Source organism: Podarcis muralis, chromosome 8, assembly GCF_964188315.1.
Source record: "Podarcis muralis chromosome 8, rPodMur119.hap1.1, whole genome shotgun sequence".
NCBI classification, from domain to species: Eukaryota; Metazoa; Chordata; class Lepidosauria; order Squamata; family Lacertidae; genus Podarcis; species Podarcis muralis.
Window position 1 is genome coordinate 52354978 of NC_135662.1, and position 27312 is coordinate 52382289.

General features: G+C 39.7%; 1 protein-coding gene across 1 annotated transcript; it reads right to left on the reverse strand.

Moving 5' to 3' along the window:
- Positions 1 to 13960: 13960 nt before the first annotated feature.
- On the reverse strand, positions 13961 to 26877 carry LOC114600777 (protein-glutamine gamma-glutamyltransferase 5-like). Its single transcript, XM_028737441.2, has 11 exons — positions 26636 to 26877; positions 25450 to 25568; positions 24669 to 24797; positions 22767 to 22944; positions 19704 to 19836; positions 18833 to 18936; positions 17626 to 17868; positions 17209 to 17535; positions 15783 to 15943; positions 14605 to 14738; positions 13961 to 14197 (listed from the first exon to the last, which is right to left on the reverse strand). Exons 1-11 carry the CDS (start codon positions 26712 to 26714, stop codon positions 14020 to 14022), a joined length of 1785 nt encoding a protein of 594 aa, XP_028593274.2. The 5' UTR covers positions 26715 to 26877; the 3' UTR covers positions 13961 to 14019.
- Positions 26878 to 27312: the final 435 nt, after the last annotated feature.

The window sequence follows — 27312 nt, forward strand, 5'->3', positions numbered from 1 at the left end:
TTCAGTGCGTTGTGGAATAAGTAAATGCAGACTGTATAAGGTCACAGTGTCATCCGCAAGATGTGGAACCCAGAATGATAACTATGTAAAGTGGACTCTGGTTTTTGAAGATGCTTTAAGAAAAACATCTTACATTAAACATTTGTATTGAGGGTTGAGCTGTTTATTATTTCACAGCTCATACATTAATTAATTTTCTGTGTTGGGATATGGTGGGAGAGATAGGTAAACATGAGCACAAAAGAGCGAAGCCCCCAATGCACTCCAGAGGATGGGGGAACAACCCTTTTATTATGCAAAAATCAGGGCTATTGCATGAGTCTACAACATTAGCATTTCAATTTGAACCTTGTTGGAAAGTGCAATCCCAACTGGCAAGATCTGCCAGTTCAAAAGTCATAGCAAGCTCAGACTTACAAACCACTTGATCGAGCATTCATCCTGATTTGTTTGCACAAACTTTGTGGGGAGTTTAGACTGCATCCTCTGACCATTCATTTTTGTTTGTTCGCAGGGAAGTGCATTGCCAGAGAATAAGCAGTTTTCTGGTCTCCTGCCTTTCAATGCAGCTGTATGCCATTTCGTGAGAATCAGGGGAAGTAACCTCGTTTTGAGCTGACCACAGCTAAGGAAGGAATGCAGACGAAAGGCTGTCTCCACACGTGCCCGCTCTCAGACCGACATCCAAGGATGGGAATGGAATTACATCATGAAACATCCGTTGCTGGCTTGGCATGAGGTCCTTGATACAGATTATGCAAGGGCCAGCAGCCTGATAAGACTCGGAGATCTCATCTTTGAACCATTCAGGGAAGATGCCAGTGTTTTGGACTTGATTAGGAAACCATCCTGTTGGGTAGCCAGCGTGCTGCTTCAGAGATCCCCAGCAGCAGTGGGGTGTGTTGGGCGGAATCAGAGAGCTGTGTCGGCCAGCTGTTCTTCAAAAACCAAAGGGGCAAATTGCAGAGCTTTCTTCCATAAATTAAAGCTACTTTGCTTATTTTAGCTGTTACTCTACTGAGTATATCTTAGCTGTTATTCTATTGATTATACATGTTATTTAGTGTTATATTCTATATTATTAGCTTTATATATTATATTAATTATCAAATTATGTTCTGTAATCTGTTTCTTTGCTAACATTTACCAATTAATAAAAACATCCCTTCTTCCACTTAATAGCTTGCCCGCCCTTCCATTCACTGAGATCCAAAAGAACCTTCTGCTGCTTGGTGACCACTGGGGTGGCTGCTAGGGGGAACAGTACAAGAAGTTACATGTTGCCTGAAGCAATTGTTATACCACACTTTCGCCATCACTTTCCTTACTGCAAAAAGTCATAGTTGGATGTGGGGGATGGAGTAGCTTTGTTATGCTACAGTGAAAAATCTGTATTGCACAGTTTAAAAAGGCTTTAAGGATAGAATCTGTTACACAATGTCGGGGGGGGGGGGGGACCAAGCCAGTGATACCTCTTACCATGATGTTCTTTGCAATCTAACAATGGACTAAAAGGAAAAATGCATTGTGTTGCCATATATTTGGAGTATTAATATGAAAACTTGAGATTAAGTAGAAGGAATAACAAAAATGATACTTTGTTTCTAATAAAAAGAACAAAATGAAAACTAAAAATATAAACATACATGTTGCACTCAGAAAATTATTATTTAATATTGCTATCTGGCGTTCAATTCAAACTAAAAATGTGAAATGTTGCAGTTGTTTTTAAGGACTTGCTTCCTTATAAATATTGCTAATGTTTTAGAATTCCTGCATTTAAAAAAAAACCAAAACCAACTTCCTAAAGCTAAACATTTGGAGCCTGCACTTCCGAACTATTATTCTTATTATACTTTGCATCTGAATGTGGTACAAAAGAAGATCCTCCTCTGTAGAGCCAAGCTGCAGGAGGAGGAGTCAAACTGTGCAGGATGGCAGAATCATTATAATTGTCTTTGACTTCCAAAAGCGGGGTGAAATATTAAGAACAGTGAGGAAGTAGAAAGAGCTGACATACAAAGGCAGTGGGAATCTGTCTTCCCAGATCTAAGCTTAATCATGCAAGAGGCGGAGGAACTGACAAGGGTGGAAAAAAAGACTTCTCTGGAAGACAGAAAATAGGGCAGCTCCTTTCATTCAGATAAACAATACATTCGGAACAACAGAAAATACCTTTCTACATTCTCTTGCGTTGTGCTTTAAAATTAAGAGCTGTGACTGAGAACCAGCTCATACACAATAAGGCTTGCATGGGAGAGAGCCTTGCATACTATTGTTATGAGTTTGGGGTGTGTGTGTAGGGGAAGTAGGCTGTATGCGGAGACCCTTCTAATACCTGAATCTAGTATGTGTTAAATTATAAACCAGGCTAGCTTCCTGATGAGGTGATTGCATGAGAGATGGGCCATTAAGGAGAACAAAGGAAGGAGCACTGTGTGATGTGGCAAATGGGTGAAGCCCCTCCCTCAACTCACTTTCTGTAAAACAAAGCCAGAAATGAGAGAGAGTTGCAGTGATACGAGCTAGATGCCAAGCAGAAAGAGAGAGAGAGCGCACAAATTTGATTTCTGCTTTTATCCAAGACTATGGGAGAAACAAGATTCCTTTCGGGTGTTAATGCTTTGAATCCCTCCATTGTAGGTTCAGGTTTTATATATGTGTAAATAAACCATATATCATAAAGACACCACCCTCTCCACTGTGCCTCATTCCAAAGGAAACATGAAGCCTGCATAAGCTGGACCCCTAGATTCTCACACTTTTCAGAGATTGGGGTGGCATGTAGTAAAGGTAAAGGGACAATTAGGTCCAGTTGTGACCGACTCTCAGGTTGTGGCACTCACCTAACTTTATTGGCCGAGGGAGCTGGTGTCCAGCTTCCGGGTCATGTGGCCAGCATGACTAAGCCACTTCTGGCAAACCAGAGCAGCGCACGGAAACGCCGTTTACCTTTCCGCCAGAGTGGTACCTATTTATCTACTTGCACTTTGACGTGCTTTCAAACTGCTAGGTTGGCAGGAGCTGGGACCGAGCAACGGAAGCTCACCCCATCGTGGGGATTCGAACTGCCGACCTTCTGATCGGCAAGTCCTAGGCTCTGTGGTTTAACCCACAGCGCCACCCGTGTCCCGGGGTGGCATGTAGCAATACATATATAATTTTATTTGTATGCTGCCTTTCTGTGGTTCAAACCATGCTCTAGGCAGCCTCTTCCATTGACTCTCACAGATTCAGAGTCAGACCCTGACACACAAACAGGACAGCATCAGGATTTGCAACAGGACTTGATGAAAGCAATGCCCTAGAGACGATTATACCTATCTATGCAGTCTTGAACCAATGTAAGACATCACTCAAGCTCGCTGGTGTTTCTATGGTAACCCAGTGCACCTGGCATTCCTATCTCAGAACATCCAGATGTGTGTTGGGGAGGTGCTACTCAAGACAGACTATAGGGATGCCTGAGCCTGGAAGAGGGAAAACAAGCCTTTAAAATAGTGTTCTATGCTGGATTGCCAGGTCATGTGACTGTCTAGGATTCAGCCTAAATACCCCTTTTCTAGTTTCACTCCACCCTGCTCTAGAAAACTCCATTTTAGGGACCTACATAAGCCTTGGTTCGGCTGGCTGAGATAGAATGAGCAAATTACACTGGCAAATCTTTGGTTCAACTGAAATTTGGGTCTGAATTCTGGCTGAGCCCAGCTGAGCTGGGGATTCACTGCATCATAAACTGCTCATTCCGGTGGATCCAGTCATAGGATTGCCCCCCTAATTGATGGTCTAGATTTTTTTTTCTACACAGTGAAAAGATGTGGAGATAAAACTTGGATACATTTTAAATATTCAAGTTCAGAAGTTTCTTGGAAGATCAATCATTCAAGGTCAAAGGTATACTTAAAGTTTTACTTATGACTTAATAGCCAATAAATAATGGTCAATAAATTTTGTGATAAAGGACATATGGACACGATAAACTGCATATATGTATGTCATCCCAATAAGGTAGCAGTAAAACCTTGAGTTAAGATTTATCAGAAACTAATTCATAATTTAAAACCTACATTATCTGGAAGAAATGTACGTGTGTCCTTGCTTATATATAATCTCATAGAAACGTCTAAAGATAATAATTAGGAGCAAGATGAAAATAACTTTCAATTTTTAAGTAAGCCTTCTTCGTATATTTTAATCTCTTGGGAATGTTTAGAGATAATTAAATTAATGAGATGGTTGAGTTATTTTTACCTGAAATATGCCTTCAGAACTGTATAAAAGTATGGTCATTATAATCAATAAAAATACATTTCTGCCACGTGTACTTGATAGCTGTAATATCTTTTTGACAGAGCTGGGTAAGATTTGAAACTTAATTAAAAGCTCTATTTTTCAAATTTTAGTACCTAAGGTTTCGCAACATGACATGTTTAAGAACTACTGTTGATTATTTTGATATGTACATGTGTTTGTAAGAAGTATATGTTTATTAATAAACAGATTCAAAGATGTGTGTACTTTACCTACATCAGGATTTTCCCCTATTTTAATACATGTTGTATATTATATTATTGCCCAGTCTGCTTGTGGCCTTATTACTATGCTGAACAGTGAGACATCCAGTGATAACAATGCAGGGCTATAAATAGTGGTGGTAAAAATCAGCCCACCTTTTCAACTCTTTTTTTCAGATTTTTCATGAACAGATTGGGAAGACTCGGTTTTTCGCTGCCTTTCCTATCAGCAGCATTCTCACGTGCTTGACCCTCCTTTTCCAAGGCACCTGACTAAGTTCCTAGCTTTCTTCAATTAATGTTACTGATCAGTTTTGGACCCTTCAGGGCTAACAGCAACTCCATTTCTTATTGCGCATTGTTCTGGTGAGTGACAACAGAATAGAAAGCTACAACTCTTGTTCCTGATTTGAACAATATATTTTTTTTTGTGGGAGGGGAGAATAATTTAAAAATAACATATCCCTCCCCCCCTTAAAAAAAAGCCCAGGGAATGCAATTCATGCAATACATGAAATGGAGTAAAGTTGTGAGGACACTTTTCAAATGACCCAACCATCGCACGCACACTGAGTGCTGAGTTTAGAGGCCAATTCATATATTACTCTCTTAAAGAGGTAGCAGGTGTATCCAGTTCTCTATAGCAGCTGCTTGTCCTTTTTCACATTTGAAAGAGGGGAAAGCTGGAGACAGAGGAGAAGCTGTTTAAGGGTGCACTAACTTATCAAGCATTCAAATACATGTGCAATAGGGGTCATTAGCATCCTTGTATGTCTGTCAAGCAACCTGAGTCATTAACAGTAACTGCCTGTGTTGCCAAACCGCTCAGAGTTCTCTCCAGCGTTATTTTTAATGAGCAGGTGTGTGCTTCATTGGAAGTGTATTTAAAGTTGTTCTGCTGTCAATCTGAGCTGCCAACAACTAGGAAGAGGCTCCAGGAATATAAATACATGGCACTTAATGCAATTGGCAGGAGCAGGGGGAGGGGGGTCCAGTTCATGCAGTGGGTCTTCATAGAAACATATTTTCATGCCTGAGCCTTCAGCTCAAGACACTGAGAATCCTACATTACAATTCTTTGGCTATCCCCTGATGTTTACAAGCAAGTCACCTTAATGAGGACCTAACAACAGGGATTTCTGAAATAAATATCAGGAAAGGACAGACTGCATGAATGCCCCTGGTGATGGGTTAAAATGGTCAAGGGATCTCCAAGCTTGTTTGTTTGCAGAATTATATTTGGTTGTTGTTGGGGTTTATTCATGTTTTTAAAGTTAAACCCCTCCTTACAAGTAAATATCAAATTAGCTTACAAGTGATCTTTTACAGGAACCCACTCTTCTAATTCGACAAACATTTACTTCAGACCTCTCCATGTGTGCAGTGAGGTTACCCCCACAAGCAGCTGCCAATGCAGAAAATGACAAAATGTGTACAATTCAATTTTCAGCATCTTCCACATGCTTTGGAAAAAAATTCCATAGTCACTAAATTAACAATAGCTTGCAACACATTCAGATACATGTTTGAGTAATGTTCAAGGTATTAAGGTACAGTGGTGCCTTGGGTTACAGATGCTTCAGGTTACAGACGCTTCAGGTTACAGACTCCGCTAAACCAGAAATAGTACCTCAGGTTAAGAACTTTGCTTCAGGATGAGAACAGAAATCGTGCTCTGGTGATGCCGCGGCAGCGGGAGGCCCCATTAGCTAAAGTGGTACCTCAGGTTAAGAACAGTTTCAGGTTAAGAATGGACCTCCAGAACGAATTAAGTACTTAACCTGAGGTACCACTGTATTAAAAATATGTGGACATTCTTTCCAGGGTACTTCCCCATCTTTTTTTTATTTTTTTGCCTTCTCTAGCTTCTACATTTTTTAAAAGGCAAAAAAAAATATGTATTGAGGCACCACAACTTTTGCTCTTATGAGATTCATGTTGCTAAGCCACTAGAAGTGTAAAAGTGGTTTAGAGCAGTGACAGTCAACATGGTTCCTCCATTTGTTGTAGGACTACAATTCCCATCAGCCTACTCTGGACTTAGACCAAGACATAAAAGGGAATTAATAGGGGAAAATGTGGGGAGTAGAGGCAGAATGAACCCATTATTCCCCCGGTGGTTACAGGTAAAAGATATTTTTAAAAGCAATTGAAATAAATAAAATAAATAAATAAAAATGTCCAGTAGCACCTTAGAGACCAACTAAATTTGTTCTGGGTATAAGCATGAAAGCTTATACCCAGAACAAACTTAGTTGGTCTCTAAGGTGCTACTGGACAATTTTTTTTATTTTTTTATTTATTTTGACTGCATCAGACCAACACGGCTACATACCTGAATTAAAAAGCAATTATGATTCAACAAAGTTCAATTAAAGATAAAGCTCAGTACCTGACATCCTGATCCACAAACCAGTTTAAGTTGATTTACCCTGACAATTTCAATGGAATTGTCAGTGAAAATCCAAATACTCTGGGCCTAATTGACATATGGATCAGGTTGTTAAAAGACCAACTTAGAATCTGAATAGCAAATTATGGACAAAAAGGATAATGCAGAAAAAGAGTGACATCTGGAGAGACTGAGACTGAGAGGGGGAAATGGAAACCAATCCATGTAACCACCTGTGAAATGACAATCCTGTCAATTTCACTTCATTTTATTTTCTGACAGGACCAGGCTCTGTCAATTACAGAGTAGCCTATTGTTCTCTATTTCTAGAGATGACTCTAAGAGCTTTTGCTCAGGAAATAATGCCGTAGCATAACTCCTACAAAGTGGCCAGTTATTACATGTCACTTGACCCTGACCCTGAGGGCTTCAGACTAAGGCCTGTTGTTGCCTTAGTCTATAAAGGGGAATTACACCACACAATCAAATCAGTAGTCCATGAAAATCCCTTAGAAGTGGATTTGGTTGCCTGTGCAGCAGTTCTCCCTCACCAACAGAAATGTCTTCCATGAAGGTATTTGGTGTCTTGGTTTGTCTATATTCTGGGCACTTTGGGAGCCTGGCTAGCAGGCAATAGCCCACCTGGATCACTAAGGTGGCAACTTGGTCATGTTTGTACAAGTTTCATTGGTTGCTGGGCCAAGAATTAACATTTGTTAAGTGAGCATGCACTGAGGTCAGCATCATAAGAACTCCGTTGCAAATGAGAATGGGCGTTTTACAGAAGTAAGCATAAGTGTGCTCAGTGGGACTGAGTTGTATGCTGACCAAAGGCGGAACAAGCAGGACCAGGTTGGCCTAGGATGGTTTTCAATGTGAAGGACACGGGTCTTGGGCCCGTAAGAACATAAACCAGTCAGAGGAAAACAACAACTTCTTCTTCTTCTTCTTCTTCTTCTTCTTCTTCTTCTTCTTCTTCTTCTTCTTCTTCTTCTGTAATGGTAGCGCAGAAACACTTACCCGACCTCCCAGTAGTAAGTTGCTACTGCTTACAAGGTGCAAATACACAGTGCAAATTCACCAGTCAAACCAACCCAGCACTCCTGCCACTGCATTTGCTCTGCACTGACTCCTCTCCATCTTGCCCCCTTTCTCTCCTGGCAAGCAACAGCAGCAGCTCACCTATAAAACTGTCTAGGCCAGGGATCAGGAGCCTATGACCCTCCAGAAGTTATTGGGCTATAACTCTCATCTGTCCCAGCCAGCATGGCCAATGGTAAGAGATGCTGTGGGTTGGCGTCCAGTAACATCTGGAAGGTCACAAGACCTGTGGTCTATATGATTACTGATGTGAAAGTCTAGTCAACTGCTACTGTTCAGGAAAAGGAGCAAGAGGATCCTGATATGCAGAATGAATTTATTTAATGACAGATCATGGCCAATATAAGGTCTATGCCTTTTTCAAAATCCCCCAACCCTCCAGAGAAGATTTCAGGGGGTTACAGGGGGAGAAGAGAGGGGGTGAGTTCTGCTGTTCTTGCTGAAGTCATTCCACTCACACAGGGACTTAGCTGGATCCAACCGTGTATCTCATATTGATGGCTATCTTTTGATATATTTGGAAGCAAACATTTTTACCCTCATGTTATTTCATTAGTTCACTGCAGCTGTCATAATACGTTCAAGATTGCATGTAGACCCTTGCTTTCCCCCCCCCCCAAATGACCTTTACTGCTTCTAACACATACATAACAAAAAATATATTTGTTGTTTTCTCTTTTCTTTTTTTACTAATTCTCTGAAGAACAAAAGAGCATGAACTTAAACTCACATTATTGCAGGAAGCTGTACAGAAGCTCAAAGCACTAAAGGAGACACTAAAGGTAGAAGCAGCCAAGTTAGACAGCTATCATTGCTAAGCTTCTTTCTTGCAGGTCCTGAGCACACTCAGTCACTGAAGAAACTCAGCACTACACAGGAAAGAACCCGTGAGTGGAAGCAGAAGCTTTGAGCACAGCTCTGCTAATGAGAGCATTAGACATCCTGTAGCAGAGTGATTGGATGTGAGATATAGTTATGATGATGATGATGAAAAAGGGAACAAGAGGTGAAAGGGAGCAAAAGTTCAGAACTGATGAGGAAAGCAAAGTTGGGTTTTAGACATAATAATAAAGAACCTAGAGGAAGGAAGCGTTACAAGTAGTTGTAGAAAATAATGAAGACGTAAAGGGTTGGGCTACTATCTGTGCTAGGAAAGGAATGCCAATGTGAAGATGGGATTCACAAGTAGAGATGCTCAAGAAATTCAGTCTTTACAAATTCTTCTATAAAATGATACGACCCACATCTCACAGATTTGTGTGTGGATTAGGTGCACTTTGTGCATAGTTAAAATATGGAATTCGCTCACACAAAATACAGTGATGGCCACAAACTTGGACGGCTTCAAAAGTGGATTAGACAAATTCTAACAGCAACAGAACCCTCAACAAAAACCCCTCAACTATAACCCAAATGCAAGAAACTGTGCTGTGCTCCAAGCTCATGCAGTTTTCCCCCATGCATAATGACCCTGTATTAGATGAGGTTATGGACATATGCAGGTTAAAAGACAAGGATGTAGTCGAGCCCAGTCATCTACATGCCTGGACTGCCGTCCTGCAGAAGCAGGGGATGGGGAGCCAAGCAACTTTGGAGGCAGGGCCAGAATGAAAGAGGCTATAGTCCGATCCATTTTCAGGCTTTGATGAAGTAAATGAATACAGCTAATCTGTTGTGGTTTGGAAATAAGCTTGCAGTTGACAGAGCTATTCATTTCTGGAATGTCAAAGCAAAGATTTGTAGATATTGCCTTCCTGAGCAGCATTCTTATAATCACCTTGAGTTTTCCCATTACCCGACTATTGTCTGCTTGCTAAAGTGGTGGGAAAGTTGAACTCCACTGCTCTTTCCAAACAAACAGCTTCTTTTCTTTAGGTGAAAGGATAACAGGTGCTCTACTCGAGGATTATAACACCTTCATTAGTGCCTTGCTCAGAAAAGCCTTGGGGACAGCAATGACCCCTTTTCACTGCACAGTTTAAGTACCACATTCCTCTGAACCATTTACTAAGGTAATGAGATGCTAGAGGATATGGCTTCAAAATACTTAAGAAACACAGGTCCATTCTGCTGGCAGTTATTTACACACTTAATACATTATTGAAGAGAAGAAACTAATAGGATAACCACATGAGCACTGCTGAAAAATTGCCTTTGCTGGGAGCATTGTTTCACAAGGATGGGGTTTTTCCCTTCCAGACGAATAATCTTCTGCAATCTTCAATTTACCGGCAAAGCCAGAGCAACATAAAGTTATTATAACTTCTCAATGTCATATTCACTTTGATAGGTTAGAAAAAAAATTAAGGGAATGAAGTAGGAATGAGATATCTAGATCTCAGGTCTTTGTTTTATAAATATCTACCCAGATTTCCCCCCCCCCCCCGTCTACTCTTTCATAGTGCAATAGTAGCATTTGACATCTGGCTCTTAGTTCAACAGCCAGAACCTTCATGCTTTCATTTTGTATTTAAAAAAAAACCTGTTTCTGTCTTGAGAAAAGCTTGAGCTCTTCCCATTAGTTGGTAAAGTTTCTAAAGGAAAGGATAGGGAAAAGTTACTTTTTACCAGCTATTCTTCCCTATGGATACTACGCTTTGCCACAAAGTCATTGCCAATCGTATGAGAGCCTCCAGTTTCAATGGATTGAATTGGTCTGTATAGGCATCACTGTGGTCTCAAACTGCAACTATTTGCTTCATCGTTGCTAACTTTTAATGAGGGGGGAAATGAACATTTTAATAGTGAGAACTAAGTGAAAGTCCTCAGTTCAAAGTCCCTGTGGGTGGCTTGCTTCTACCTTTGAAGATCTCTAAAGAGAGCATGAATTGCTGTTCATGTTTTGAATCTTTATTCTCTTTCATGCAAAGGAAATTTTCACAGTGAAACTCACTGAACGGCAATAAATAAAAGGCTATTGATCACATCTAACTAATTACAACAGGGCAAACTAATCAAATTCATGGCAGGGATGAAAGGGTAATCTTGCTCCTTATGACGGTAATTCTTTAGACATCCCCGATCCCTGTGCATTACTTCTCTGGTTTCTCATTTCTGAATGAGGTCACACATGTGTATGCAGTATGTAAGCTTAACTGGAAAAGAGCATTCAGTCTGAAAAAAGGTAGTTTTTTTTTTTCAAACCTTTAATTTTCATGCAAAGGACATGGGTGCATTATATCTGAAAACAATAAGAGGGAGATTTTAAGGAGCAAATAACATTCAGTGCATGACAGAGCAGAATGTGACAAACAAGAAGCCAAGACAAAATTGTAAGTAGCTACCATGATAGAACACAAATAAATGGGCAACTCTAAGACTTGGAAACTGTTATTGTCTGAAAACGACACTGTTTCTTATTCTTTGTTTTCTGCACAGTGGGAAATTCTGTGCAGCCTTTACAGTGCTCATTTCTTTTAGAAAAGGGAGCACTGGATACTTGTGGAGTTTTTATAATAATCTTTTTATTTGTGCATGTACAATTGAGCAGGTATCGTGGGTGAGCAGATGCCAGCACACCACAGGGAAGACTAACCTCAAAGCAAACTCAACACCCAAAAACCCCCAAAGCAGCTTTTCTCTGGACATATATTAGTCAGTCTGCAAGCCAAAATCAAAAAGGAACTGCTTCCTGTGGATTTATTTATCTTGCACTCAAACTTGCTTTGGCCCCCAATTAGGAATATCCATGCAACTGGGATTGCATTGCATTGATTTAAGAAAGGGGCAATCTAAGGGTACTTTAAGGGACGCGGTTGGCGCTGTGGGTTAAACCACAGAGCCTAGGACTTGTTGATCAGAAGGTCGGCGGTTCGAATCCCCGCGACGGAGTGAGCGCCTGTTGCTCGGTCCCTGCTCCTGCCAACCTAGCAGTTCAAAAGCACGTCAAAGTGCAAGTAGATAAATAGGTACTGCTTTGGCAGGAAGGTAAATGGCATTTCCGTGCGCTGCTCTGGTTTGCCAGAAGTGGCTTAGACATGCTGGCCACATGACCCGGAAGTTGTACGCCGGCTCACTCGGTCAATAAAGTGAGATGAGTGCCTCAACCCCAGAGATGGCCACGACTGGACTTAATAGTCAGGGGTCCCTTTACCTTTTTACTTTACAATGCAATCTTATGCATGCTTGCATACATTCCCCTGTTTTTGAGTGGGCTTGCTCCCAGGAAAGTGTGCATAAGATTGCAGGCAGACTGTTTGATCAAGGGTCAAGTCAACTCTTAGCAGACCAACAATCCTGTAATGCTACAATTTATTTCTCTATGCAATTTAGTTAAGCATTTCATTCATTGGAGTGACTGCCTGGCCTTTGAATCATCCTTAATGTATCTTTATTTGCAACAGCCTAAAAAGCAGACACAATCAGGAATGAGAAACATGCCCTGAGCCATCTGAAACTATTTGTTCTGCTAAAACCATTTCAGATTTACTCTCTCCTTGTGGCACAATACAGTTTGGATTATATGGGTCAAATTGGGAAAGAATCTCGAATGTGACTGTAGAAAGTTGTGACACAGGCGGCCTTTTGATCATAACATTAGAACAGCCCGCTGAATTAGGCCAATGGCTCATCTAGTCCAGTATCCTGTTCTCATTTATATATATATAATTTTTTATTTGATTTTACAATTTAACATTCAACACATTTATAATATAAAAGAAAAATAAAAAAGAAGAAGAAAATAGAACTCCCTCTACCTTGCGACTTCCCTCAACTTCCCCTCCTGGTTCTTTAAATATGTGCTACTTCTGCTTAATTTTTAATCTTCTTTTTTATAATCTTGCTAAATACTCTTAATTCTTATCATTTTCTTTCAAATTACATCTTACACTTGATTAATTTGCATATTATTGTTTCTTAACCTTTACACTTGTTTTCTTAGTTGTGTTTGCTCAAACCCTGCTAGTGAGTTCATTCTTTACAATGTTTCTGTAGATACAACATAAACGGTTCCCAGTCTTTTTTCAAGTCCCTATTGTCATTGTCTCTAAGTCTTCCTGTAAGTTTCGCCATTTCTGTGTATTCCATAAGTTTAACTTGCCATTCTTACTCCGTTGGTATCTTGTCGTCCATCCATTTTGGGGCTAGTAAGATCCTAGCCACCACTGTAGCATACATGAATAACTTCTTCCGCAGTATCCTGTTCTCACAGTGGCCGGTGGAATGCCTGTGGGAAGCCTGCAAGCTGTATATGAGCGCAACAGCACTCTGTCTACCTGTGATTCCTAGCAGCAGGTATCATTTCCATTCCGGTGATTGTACAATTAGAGATTCAGCAATTCAAAAGCCAAAGCTACAAATGTCTTCAATGTGACTGTGGAAGGTGATCACAGGGATAATACTAACCTACTTTTATTTGTGCAGAGCTCCAAGTTGAGAGCTCTGTGTGTCTTAGATCTTCTCCTCTGAACTTTGTGTATCTCCGAGACCCCGAAGGTAACATTTTAATGTAAAATTGTGAAGTAGAGCTAGCAAGGGATACAATACTTCATAATTCATGTTAAATTCCCATTTACTTCAGTTGGGTTTGCTATATAGCTTGACATATAGTAGAAGGGCATTTAAAATATATATAGCTTGACATCAGTAGAAGAGCATTTAAAATATATGCAAGAATACAAATATATCAAACTATACCCTGCTCCATCACTGGAATCTAGAATCTTAAAGAATGTCTGGATTTATGGTATAACCATCTTTCAAATACATGTGTAATTTTATATGTTACAAGTCAGTTCCAGAATGTGGAAATATCTCAGTATTCTCAGGGAAATTTGCAAATTGTATTTGAGCAAATAATGATCCGGCAATTGTCAAAACACATTTCTGGAATGGTCAGTAGAGTTTTGTGAAGTGGCCTTTGACATTTAGGGTAGCCTAAAAAGTTCTTTTGTTCTATGAGATACATATAAGATACAAACCATACACCTTGAGATTATCCAACTCCTTATGATAGAACTACAAAACATATCTTTATTATTTACAGATTCAGTGTTTTCCCTCTTGTATTATTTATGCTCCTCCTTCTCCAGAGGTTGGTGGGGGATTCCCCATGTCTATGTTGGCATATCCTTTGCAGTTACAGAACTTGTTGCAGCTGACATTGGCAATGAATCGGTGTTTGCCATTCATATATGGAATAAACTCAACACACGTTTGTGCCTTGTGATTAGCGGCCAGTGTTCCCAGTCTGCAGAAGAGATAAAGGAGAGAGGGTGCATGTGATGATATTTGTACATGCAATGATTTAGGCAAACCACCTTTGGTTGATTGATGAGTTGACCTCTTTGACTACAGGATGTCACAAATGACATTACACACTATATTTAAAACACATGACCCCCCCCCCAAGCAATTCTGAGAATCATAGTGTGTTAAAGGTGCTACGAACTGTAGCCCTGTGAGGGGTGAACTACAATTCCCATAATTCCTTGGGGGGAATCATGTGCTTTAAATGCATGGGATGCTCAGTGAACATTGTCATTAAAGCTACAGTGTGGAACTTCATAGCTGACAGCAAGAGTGAAGGTGGAAACAGGAACCACAGATAACCTCTAGGTCTAGGTAGATGCAAACCAAAACTGTGGCTTAACTTACTCAGTAGCGATCGGCTCACCAAACAGTCCATAACCCTCCAAGTGCAGCACACAGTTCTTGAGATCTTCTGTGAGGGGATTAGAGAAGGTGACTTCAGCTGAACATGGTGCATTCAATTTCGGGTAGTTTAAAACCTATTTGGGGGAAAATGAGCACTTGTTTTTACATTCAGGTAGGTAGCCATGTTAGTCTGATGCAGTCGAAATAAATTTTAAAATTATATAAATTATAAAAAAATAAAAAATAGTCTAGTAGCACCTTTTACTTAGTTGGTCTCTAAGGTGCTACTAGACTATTTTTTATTTTTTTAACTTGTTTTTACATTGTTATACTAATTAGTATATTGCTAATGCTGACCATTAGGTATATTACTGGGTAATCATCCTTAATGGTCAATTGGTGAGTTTTTGCAGGAGATGTTAGGAAATGGTATCTTGATGTAGTGATATATCTTGCATGTTTAGAATGGAAAAGGCACCTTAGGAAAGAGAATTGGATTCCACACTCTCCAGGTAAAGGGATGTGTATGGCGGGTAAGCAGCCAGTGTTGTGAGGTAGAGCTACCTTGATAGTGCTGGTACAGAGTGAAGATAGGTAGCGTGAATTGGTGCTCTTGCTGGTTCACTGCATGGCTTCTGCCCTGTCCCATCCCCATTCAGGTAAGGTGTAGCAATACTGGCAAGAGGAGGGCAATTTCATGGTTCTGCCACACCACATGAGCCACTACTATTCTCTGTGGGTTTGTGTTTGTGTACACACACACAAAAGATTTGGAGCTTCACACACAGATGAAGGGGATCCGACAGTATAGGGATATGATGTGGAATAGCATATCTGCTGTTTGGTATGATTTTCTTCTCTCTCTCTCTCTCTCTCTCTCTCTCTCTCTGTGTGTGTGTGTGTGTGTGTAATTTAGACCATTTGCTGACCATTCCCCATCAGTCAATAAAGACTTCTGAGCGGTTCACACAATATTGAAATATGAACTATTTAGCACCATGAAGACATTACAAATTAAAAATAAGCAAATGCCACAAAAATATTATATATCTTTTGTGCTCTCTCCTCCAAGGTAAACAGATATTGACTTCAGTTATCCTCATGATTTCAGTTATCCTCTTGCCGAATTGTCTGAGACTGCCATTGCTTGTTCACTGTAAGGGCCAAATGGTCTTTACCTTTATCTCAATGGGAAGGCTGTCAATCAGGATATCTCTCTCCACCATCATGATTTCTCCCTTAGGCTCTGGCATTGAGACAGCTGCTACCCTCATAATATTATAATCACAAAGGTGTGACCCATAACTTTCATAGGGTATCTCTATCTTGATCGTCTTCACTGCAAGGCAAAATGTATTGAACATACTTTTTAGAGTCAGAACTTCCATTCTAGAGAATTTCAGGAATTCCTCTCCATTCTAAGGGTTGGCTTGAGTCTCATCAGTGAGTCATTTTCAGGGAAATTGTGACAAGAGAAACATAAGCAATAACATAAAAGTCAAATCATTTGAGCTTTCTGAAACCTGATGTCTTCCAGATGTTTCTGAAAACAATTACTGTCATCCAAGACATGCTAGATCGGGCTTATGGGAATCGTACTTTAGAGAGCACCAGTCTGAGGAAGGTTATTTTGTGAAACATGTTATCACTTACGGAACCAAATCTAAATGTTCAAGTGATAGATTATTAAATGATTGTCAATAATGTAGAACAAGTGGGTCTACTGCCTGCTGTATAAAGGATGGATGACTCTGTCATAAATTGCAGCCTAAGCAGAGTTGCCTAAATGTAAATTCTATAAATTAGTAGGATTTCTTTCCAAGTAATGATTATAAGATCAGAGTGTTAGATGGTGAACATTCTCTAGATCTGATACAGCTATTTGATGAAACAAAGAGAAAATTTGAGAGTGTTTTACATGCAATTCCAAAGCAGTTTTTGCATGTTCATGTTTACCAAGTGAAATCTATATTACCAGAACGTACAGCTAATTTGTGGGAGTGCAATGCTGTTTTCCACTTTATATCTCAAATTAATAGCACTCAGTAAATGTCACCAAATGGCAGACAGGCCCAAATGCATGATTTCAAATTATCTAAATTTGAATCCTCATTTGCTCTCCAAGCATACATTTGGGTGCTGCATTACAAAAATCTCAGTGTGTCTTTCCAGGTACTCCTACCTCTGATACGAGATAGGTAAGAGGCTGCTTGATTGTAGCATCGTGTTCATGGAATGCTTGTGGAAATCTTTCCCCAGGGAGGACTGCCTGGGACCTTCATAACATATCTTTCGGTACCAGGCAAAAACATGTGTCTTCTTCCAGGCTTTTGGCTAATTAAACTGAGGCAGCAGGGAGTTGCTGTACACCAGGCACGGCCAAACTTGGCCCTCTAGATGTTTTGGGACTACAATTCCCATCATCCCTGACCACTGGTCCTGTTAGCTAGGGATGATGGGAGTTGTAGTCCCAAAACATGCCAAAACATTGAGTGTCAGATGAAGATTTTTTAATTGTCCCTGGGCCTTGTAATATATTTTTATTTTAATATGCTGCATTAAGACAGTATATATAAATAAGTTAAATAAATAGTTAAGACTTACCTTCTTTGGGGCCAAGTGTAACATGCACACAGTCTTTCCAGATTGGATCCAGTGAACAGCCATTATATATCATTCCCTGAGCACAAAGGTTGAATTTCCTGTCTTTAGCCTCATTCGACAAGTTTTCAAGCATCCACTTTATTTGAACATCTTGACCATAAAGGGGACAATTAGCCATCTTAAATTTCATTGTCACCCCAGTGTCTTTCAAAGTTTTGTTTCTCTGGGATGCTATATCTTTGTCGATTTCGGAATTGGGAGCATTGAGGTATTGAGAACTGATTTTTCTGCAAGCTTTATAGAAGGCTTTTTTCTCTTGCAGAGAACCTGGTTGGGGGCAAATAACATATCTCCAATGATCACTTTTCACTTTACTATATCAACATGTTAAACTTCAGTTATTCTCATAAAAATTACCTAATTCATGCTTGTAAGCATCAGTGACATCCTCACGCAAATCTCCGCCAACACTCTTGGTGCTGATGCATTGCCCACAAGGCCAGATATCACAGTGCAGTTTTGTCTTCTTGCCTCTACCTTGAGAAACCCAGGCTGTACTCCTTGCATTTAGCATGCAAAATACACGAGGGCCATCAGAATCAGTATCCACATCTCCATCTCTGATGTTTTTGACCCAGATAGGGCCACTGCACACTGATCCTAAGGTAAACAAAGACAAACATGTTGTTCAATGGAAGTCTGATTGATCACTATCCTAAACTTTGAGAATCCATATTTATCTTAACAATATAGCTGGCAGTCCCTGAGAATCCAGCTTCATCCAAAGAAAGAAAGAAAGAAAGAAAGAAAGAAAGAAAGAAAGAAAGAAAGAAAGAAAGAAAGAAAGAACTTGCTATGAAAGTTTGTAGGCATGAATAACCAAAATGGTACTCTCCATATATTGGTGGATTCCAACTCCCATCAGCTCCAGCCAGCATCCGCAACATCTGAAGGACACCATACTGGTTATCCATACTGGGAAATGGCTATCATGTTTGCAGTCTAACGTAGTCGTGCAGCTTATTACCTGCCAAGCTTAACACCAGCCATATATGACTGCTTTGCTAAATCTCCTGTTTTTGCTGTTGGTATGAGACAAATTCAATTTGTTGGACTAATACTCATATTATGCTGGCTGACAGCATGGAAGCCACTGAAGCACTAACCCTTCCCATGCTGCTGAGTTCCAGACTATATGGTACCTACAATGCAGCTACAGGTTGGACACCTTCCATGTGGACTGGGGCCTACTAATGCAGCCTACTAATGCCTACTAATACAGCCTACTAACGCCTACTAATGCAGCCTCACCAGCACTTCAGAGTTTAGAGGAAGAGGCATATTACAATCTGCCATACTAAAGGAGATAATATCCAGCTCTCTTCTCTTTGTCCATCAGTTATTATTTGCGGGTTACTAATAATTTGCAGTGCCTTCTTACACATGATTATCTCTAGATTGGGAAAGAGCAGTGCTCTTTTTCTAGAAAAAGAGGTGCCAGAACTCACCATAAATGCCTCCCTTGTTCTCTTATAATGGCAATGGAGCCCACCCGAGAGGTGCCAAAACTGAGTTCCGGTGAGTTTGGGATGAAAAAAAGCCCTGTGAAAGAGGCTTCATTTACCTTTACTAGTTTCTATAGGTGTCGGATCCAGATATTGCCAGTCACTCATAGCTTGGTTTATGTCTTTTCGGGCCATCCAAGATTCATTCCAGCAATGATGTACCCTGTAGAATACAGAAATTCAGACACTTCCTGTGTCAAAATACAAAGCTAATTCTGAAGAAACCTGATCATTCAGTAATGATTTAGGATAAAAGATCCCATGTTGTATGGAATGCCAGTACAAAGATTGAGTATCATTTAGAAAATGCTTTTGTATTTACATTTATTTCTTTAGAATTTTAATTTGACTTTAGGGCTCCAAGAAAGTAACTACTTTTAAAGAAAATGAATGTTTTTATTACTTTACAATGGAGACTGTAGCTGATATAGTAAGGTAAAGGTAAAGGTACCCCTGCCCGTACGGGCCAGTTGTGTCTGACTCTAGGGTTGTGCGCCCATCTCACTCAAGAGGCTGGGGGCCAGCGCTGTCCGAAGACACTTCCGGGTCACGTGGCCAGCGTGACATCGCTGCTCTGGCGAGCCAGAGCCGCACATGGAAATGCCGTTTACCTTCCCGCTAGAAAGCGGTCCCTATTTATCTACTTGCACTTTGACGTGCTTTCGAACTGCTAGGTTGGCAGGTGCTGGGACCGAGTAACGGGAGCGCACCCCACTGCGGGGATTCGAACCACTGACCTTTCGATCGGCAAGCCCTAGGCGCTGAGGCTTTTACCCACAGTGCCACCCGCGTCCCCCTAGCTGATGTAGTAGACATCATCATAAGTGCAGTTATCATAAGCCATACTTGTGAATCCTTGGTCACTCTCATGCTGAAGCTTCTCCAATTCTCTGATTTTATTCTTCAACATCTCTGTTGTTGCTCACTTACCAGATGTGTTCTTTGCCACTTAAAGTTTTGCCTGTATAGTCATAAACCTCCTGGACGGTGAGAGGATCAACAGCATTCAAAGCGCAATAGAAGCCGGTGACGACTCTGCTTGGGATTCCCAAACATCTCATAACTGTAAACAGATGAAATACCCAAACACTTATATTATATGTTCTGCACACACACACACTGAGATAGAAAACTTGCCTTCCTAACTCAGCAAAAACCACGTAACTATTTGCAACAAAGCCCATAAGTACTCAGGCTACATAGACTTTGGTAGTTCAGGCAACAAACCACCTACTTATCAAATTGCATGTGTTATTTCCAAGGAAACCCTAGTCACGTGCATCTATAGTTGGAAGAGTATGACTCTTTTAACACATATATACCACTGCAACACAGACTCAGCCCCTAACAGGTTTGCTCATGTTCAGTGTTCCAGCCAGTCTGCCCTCTTCCAGGATGTTGTAAGCCAAGGGTAGCCAATAAGGTGTCATCACAATGTGGTGTCCCATCATTGTCATACCTCATGGTCAATGAGTTCCTGAATGACACAATATTGGCTAACCTAATAAGGGCTCAAGCAGGGTAATTCCGTTGTTTCCTTCTCAATTTTCTGGGTTTCTTTTCTAACTGAAACTCAACTTCCTATGACAAACGTCACTGAGCATGGCCATTGAGTTATTTTTGCTCCCTTTGTTTTTAAAGTTTGTACTACTTCATATCATGCAGATAACTTCTTCTTACTTCTCAGTGGCCCATCTTGGCTTCAATCCTGTTTGTGGAGAACTATTTAACATTAGTCTGTTTATGCATCATACATTTAAATCACATTGCTTCCCTCAAAGAATCCCGGAAACAGTAGTTTATCCTTCACAGAGTTACAGTACCTAGCATCCTTAAAAAACTACATTTCTCAGGATGTTTTGGTAAAAATAATGTGTTTTAAATGTATGGGTTGTACACAGTCTCAGATTACTATGTTACCTCTATTATGAACAGCCAATGTGTTAGGAAATGATATGACCCAGTGACATATTTGTAAATGGATTCTAAGGCTTTTGTAGTAAGAATTCGCTTCACCCTGATGTCTGTATATTTACTTGACAATCTAACCAGCAGCATATGTCAGCAGCACAGATGGTTTTATAACATCAGGGCAGAAAATAGACTATTGCAGCTTTGGCAATGTGTTTCTGTAACCCCAGACATTTCTGTATATGGCAGACATTTTTTTACTGTCTACTTTTATCTAGTATAATGGCCAATAATATTCAGCACATCTTACAGTTAATTTCCCAGTTGCTTCAACAATTCATTCATCTTTATCCTGTTTAATGTAAATCTAATGTTCACAGTCTTTTTATATTATTTGAATATTTCCTGTAAAAGTTTTCAAATGCAGCTAGTAAATAAATGAACTTCCTGGTCTTTGCTTTCACTTTTTCTATCATCCCCCACTGGCTATGGAACGCTAAAAAACATTCCTTTTGCTTTCAGCAGATAACCTACTTTGCCATTGACAAGCTCAAAATAACTCTAAGGCATTCTGCTTTGTCTCAGGATTCATCCAAACCCAAGGCCCGGAGTACCCTAGTGGCCAGTAACCTGTGGCCTTGAAAGGTACCAAAATTTGCCATCTAATGAGGTTAATTTAATTACTGCAAATTGGGCTATTCCTGATTCCCTGCTTTAGAGAGAAGCTTTGAACATGCAGTTATCATGCTAAAGTCAATACATTTTGGGAGCACACGGAATCTGCACAGAAATAGCCATGGTGTTTCAAGCACGCTTGTGCTTAGGGCAAGCCACAGCTCAGTGGTAGAACACATATTTTTTATGTAAAACAATTTGATTCTTGGCATCTCCAGAGAAGTGTAGGGGGAAAGCCCTGTTTGAAGTGTCCCTGAATTAGAGGACCTTACGCATTATATCTTGCGCTGCCCCTTATGTACTGAAGCAAGAGAATGGTTTTTGACACCTATAATGATAAGGTCCCCTAGCCAGAATCCTTCTGACATGATTCTATATCTCCTTGCAGATATTGATAAGTATGTGACCTGGTGTGTAGCACTTTTTGCAACTGCTGCCAGGAAAATTAGAAAAAAAATTATATAGCCGAGATAGCTATCAACTGTAAAGGAGATGAATTTATTTGACCCCATCTACACCAAGCTGTATTTTTCTCACTAAACTTTGTACATAATTGTCTATTTTATGTGATTTTAGCTTATATTGTCTAATGTTTCAATTTGTATATTAAGGAGTTTCTATAGCTTTGTGCAGATTAGGTCATGTTTTGACAATGTAAATGTTTTTAAGTTTTTGTATTGAATTAGTATACATTCTATTGAATGATATTGTATACATTGCAGCAGCCTTTGGCTATAAGCAATAAATTTGACTGACTGACTGACTGACTGTTTGAAATGCAGGAGACCTGCTATCAGTTCATGTCAACAACAATACTGAGCCAGATGGACCAGTGATCTGACTTGACAGACAGCACTTCCTATGTTCCTGGGCATGATGGGGAGCACTGCATACCAAATACTAGGACAATTCAGTCTCACACCATTCCTTGAGAAGACTACCCTCCTGAATTCCAAAATGTTTTTTGTTATTATACTTCCTTTCCTCCTTATAATGTTGCTATACTCTCTGACTTTGTTTTTTGTGCTTTACTAAATGTTCATGTATGGGTAGAAATAGTAGAATCATTGAATAGTTGAGTCGGAAAGGACCACAAGGCTCATCTACTCCAGCCCTCTGCAATTCAAGAATCTTTTGCCCAATGTGGGGCTTGAACGCACAACCCTGAGACTAAGAATCTCATGCTCTACCAACTGAGCTATGTAGAAATAGTAGAATTTCAGCCTTTCTACTCTGTACATTTTTAATAACTAGCATTCTTTTTTAGGGGGGATAGTTCTTTATCTGACATTATTGGGTGTCATCCCATCACACCAAACAGACGCCATTTAATTTTTTGTTGAATTTAGTAGTTGCCATCTGCATCTGAGAAAGCATTTTTCTGTTAGGACCATTCATGCCCCCTACCTGTACACATGACCGAAGCAAAAGTCCCGCAGTACCCATATTTGACAGGCTTGCACTTGCTCTGAAACCACTGGCGGAGGATAGGGGCACTTCCATTCCACATTAAAGGATTGTGTCCCTGCAAGTAGTTATTACTGGGTGGAAGTTTCAGAATGCTTTTCTTCTTGTGGCAACAGATCTGAAAACAGAAAGGTGCTGGTACTCAGTGCTCAAGAGTAATATCCTTGCCATACCTAGCTTGAACATTCCACGGAATCAGCATACATCACTTCGTGCACAATGATCATCCCTATCATAAAAGGCAACAGGATGTGACTAACATATACCTGAAACAATTAATCTTGACCCGGGAGAGATGCATGTAAATGCAATAGTTTAAAGCACAAATTCACCTGCTCAGTTCTTATTATACTATACAGTAGGCATACCGTTTTTCAGAGGCCATTGCTCTCTGCTTTTGGCCATGGGAAGATGGACATTTATATAAATATTTACAGAGAATCAGTCATCTACATGTTGTTTTACAAGATTAAAATAAGCAAATCCCAGTTGAAATTGTACAGGCTTTTTTTAAGGGGGCGGGGTGAGACAAAGAGAAAACAGAGTTTGGGTCACATTCAGTTGCTATATTCAGCCTGAAGTATCAGAACAAGTAATGGTGGTCCCTTTACGGTGGGCAATGGCACATGGTGCTCTGACTTACCCCCACTCCACAGTAAGTGAATTTAAGATTCACTATACATTACCCTGGTACGCAATACATCATCCGTATGCACATGATTTTTTATGTGTGTTTCTGTGAAGAAATTAAATTTGACTAAGAGTTGTTTAGACAAAACTCCAGGGAAATTAAAAATAAATAGCAATGCGTACCTCTTTTCTTTTTTAAAAAATATTGTTATTATATTCTGTTGATAGAATGCTCAGAAATATTTCCATGGGGCTACCAATGGTCCTCACCAGTCACTAATATGTCCATACATTTAGCAATACTGAAGCACTGGGTACATGAATTGCAGGCCATCTTCTTCTCTCTCTTCCCTCCCCCATCCTGAAACCTCCCTTTGTAGGGTGAGATTTTATATTATTTCATCACTTTCATCTCTTTGATTCTAATCCTACCATCCAGAATCCTGTTGTTGTTGTTTTTTAATATAAAAATATTTACAAAGTACCCACTCATATAAAATATCAATGCAGTGCATAAAGATACATACAGGTGCAAAACTAAGATACCATAAAAGCAATGCAAAACAATCATAAAAATGACTTGCCCATCTTGGGCGGCAACTAAACAACTGAATAGGCCAGGTAGCATAAAAAGAACTTTGAGAGATATAAGAAAATTGCCAGCAAGGATCCCTGTCAAATCTCTTTTGGAACAGCATTCCACAGCATGGAACCAACAACACCAAATGCCTAGTGTCTAGGAGAAGTCAGATGGGTTTCTGAAACATAGCAGAAAACTATTAGGAATAGAAATTCATCTGCTTCTTATTAAAGATGGTGGTGGTGGGTGATTTTTCATATATATCTATATATAAACATTTGTTGCAGTTCTTATTGGTGCCAGGGATTTAAGAGATATTTATCGGGGCCAGGGAGCTGTCATTTAAGAGATGTACTACTGTTCTCCAGTCATCATAACAACCATTTCCCCCACCTTAACAAAGACAGGCACAGTTACGTTTGCAAAGCTGACTATCAGTGGGCAATTTAGCAATTTACATAAGCCAAACACACATTTCCTAGGAATTTCTCTGGGGTTGTGCCTGCTGACAGATTTGTGATGAGCCAGCCTCTAGTAATGACTGGAGAGACAGAGGCAAACCAATGCCAGGGGTGGTTATAGGCAAATATATCCACAAGGAGTCAATTAAACGTCCTGTACTCAAACTTTACCATACTGTTCAACACCCTGCTGATGTACACGGGATCATTGCGACAGGAATAATCCATGCCAGGATCACGAAGGAAGTTTGTACTTGTGTCCAGAATTTTCAGACAGATATCCAGAATGCCATCTTGGAACTAAACACACAAAATATGAGCACTCATTTTGAAGCCATTTGTGACACAAATATTCAGAACAAAAATTTCCCTGTTATAGCAGAGAACAACTACTGGACTGCCAGGAATCTGTAGAACTGGAAATGTGAGGCAATAATAAATAAATAAATAAATGCAGCTGACACCAAGAAATGTAGATTAACTAAATATAAGTAGAAATAACTGCTTCTCACTTTGCTTTTGAAGTCTTTGTTGAGTTAGTGCCATTTTTGAAATGTGAACAGGATGGCTTTGCATTAGAGCTAACAACCAATAAATTCCACCCCCCCCCCAATGAAACTTCTAACTGAACTGGTTTGGCAAATAATGATTAAAATGTAAATGAATGTACATGCTGCAAAGCTTCAGTGAAGGTTATTATTTCATTTTAAGGAAATAATGAAGCAGCAATTGATTTAGGGCAGTTCAGGCAGTTCTCCCCCACAGGGTGCTGAGGCAAGGGGGGGGGGATTTTACTTTTAAATATGCAACACTGGCTACAGCCATTGGATAGAAAGCACTTTATGTACATCTCTTTTTCCATAGACAATTTGTGTCCAAGAGTATAATTAATCTAATCTAAAGACTAAGGTGAAACTCATAATACATTCAAGAGCCATAATCTTGCATTTACCTGTCCAAAATACCATGGATGAGAAGTTATGTGTTTGGGAAGCCCCTGGAATACAATCCCATGCTCATTCAGGACATACTCTTCTCTGTGAGCTTGATTGTCTAAATACACAGGGTCATCTGAGAAAACAATATAGACAAGGTCTCTGAACAAGTTCCAATATCAAGGGCAGAATTTTCAAAAAATTTACACCAGCTCTGACATAACAGATCAGGCATGAGATTTATATTTTTTCCAGTACAGGCAGTTCATGCATTCAGCTGTGATGAGATCATTTTGACGCATATGTAAATGACCCTTTATTATCATACCTTTGGGACAAGCCTCTAATATCAAGCATGCTTTAAATATGGCAAACCAATTTGGATCTACATGCTGCAAATGAATCCATCAAATAATGGATAAACAAAATGGCTGCTTTGCAGTACTGCTTTCAATAGCTACAGTTTAAGGAATGGTTTGGTAAAAATATGTCTAATACCAGGCCTGTGTTTTGTTAGCCCCAAAGTGAAAAATGAGCGAGGTCCCAGACAAAGTGGACTGGCAACTTAAGATGTTGGGATATGCAGAACTTGCAGGTCTAACGCATAGAAAAAGAGAGCAAGAAGGACATATATTTAAAGAAGAGTGGGAAATGTTTATTGAATACAGTATATGAAAGATAATTGTACACAACTGAAAACGCTGATGGCATTAAGATAAATTCAACAGTGTAATTAATGTTTGAATGGTGTAAAAATGGAAAACTGACTTGAATGGTTAGAGTAAAATATGCAGGAATGGAAGATATTTAAAATGAACCATGGAAAGAGAAGAAGGGAAGCCATTGGATATGAATAAGTTTGTAAAATGTTTATTTCGTATTGGAAAAAATAATAGCAATTAAATACAAAAAAGTCTAATACCATTTCCAGAGTTTCATTAATCGTATACTACCTTGAGTGTGCTAATACAGTATATTTGTTTCTGTGTACAAGCATGTGATGTGTTAACATCCCACGTACCCCCAAGCCTAATATCTGCTTTTATATATATGTTTCTTTACTCAACCCAAAAGTCTTTCCTCACTACTACTACTACTACTACTACTACTACTACAGAAATACACATTCTCACAAATTGTCTGTGTCTGCAGGCACTTGCTTAGCAAGACTATCCAGACAAGAAGTTTCTTATTGATTCTTACCAGAACACCAAGGGTTGAAGAGAACATAAAAGTCTCCCAGATGTTGGGTGCTTGAGTGTTCACATGACACTAGACACATATTCAGAGTGTAGCAGCCAATACAGGCACTGGCGGGAGGGAACAGACTGACATAGAGGCTTTGTTCATTATGGAGTTTGTAGCAAGCATTCCAGTGGCTTTGATTTGGAGATTGCCCTAAAGGAAAGATGCTCTTTGTTCCGAGAGATTCGCAGGGTTTCGGACCTGTTCAAGAAAGTTGTTCAAAAAGGAAGTGAACGCAAGAACTGTTTTGTTATTTACAATTGTTGGTGAAAGAATAAAGATGCAAAACGTTATATAGGATTTGTGAGATTAATATGATGCTGAACTTCAAAGAAGCATAGGAGAATGAATGAAGATAATGGCTGGCTTCCAAAGATGAGCAAAGATTCGTATCTTTAGAATTAAGGTCCTATGAAGATCAAAGAATGAACATGATACAATATGTAAGGATCTCTTTTTACTAAATTCTGAAAGTAAGTAGGGTGTGTTCTTTTCATTTTTTCTAATAACTGCATGCAATTTTATAAATATATATTTTGGGTGGTTTAGTTTGGCTTTTGTTTTTGTTTTTTGCAATTTCACCCCATACATTCAATGCAATAACAATCCTATGCCTATTTACTTGGAAGTAACCT

Bases quoted from the DNA above. Each gene is read 5' to 3' on its own strand.
- LOC114600777 (XM_028737441.2), bottom strand. From the start codon at position 26,714: ATGTGTCTAGTGTCATGTGAACACTCAAGCACCCAACATCTGGGAGAC. The intron at 22,945-24,668 runs GTAAAGTTTGAG...TTCTGTTTTCAG, and splicing joins GCAGGGTGTTGAACAGTATG to ATCTGTTGCCACAAGAAGAA. The intron at 18,937-19,703 runs GTAAGTGAGCAA...TGTATTCTACAG, and splicing joins AGTGGCAAAGAACACATCTG to GGTACATCATTGCTGGAATG.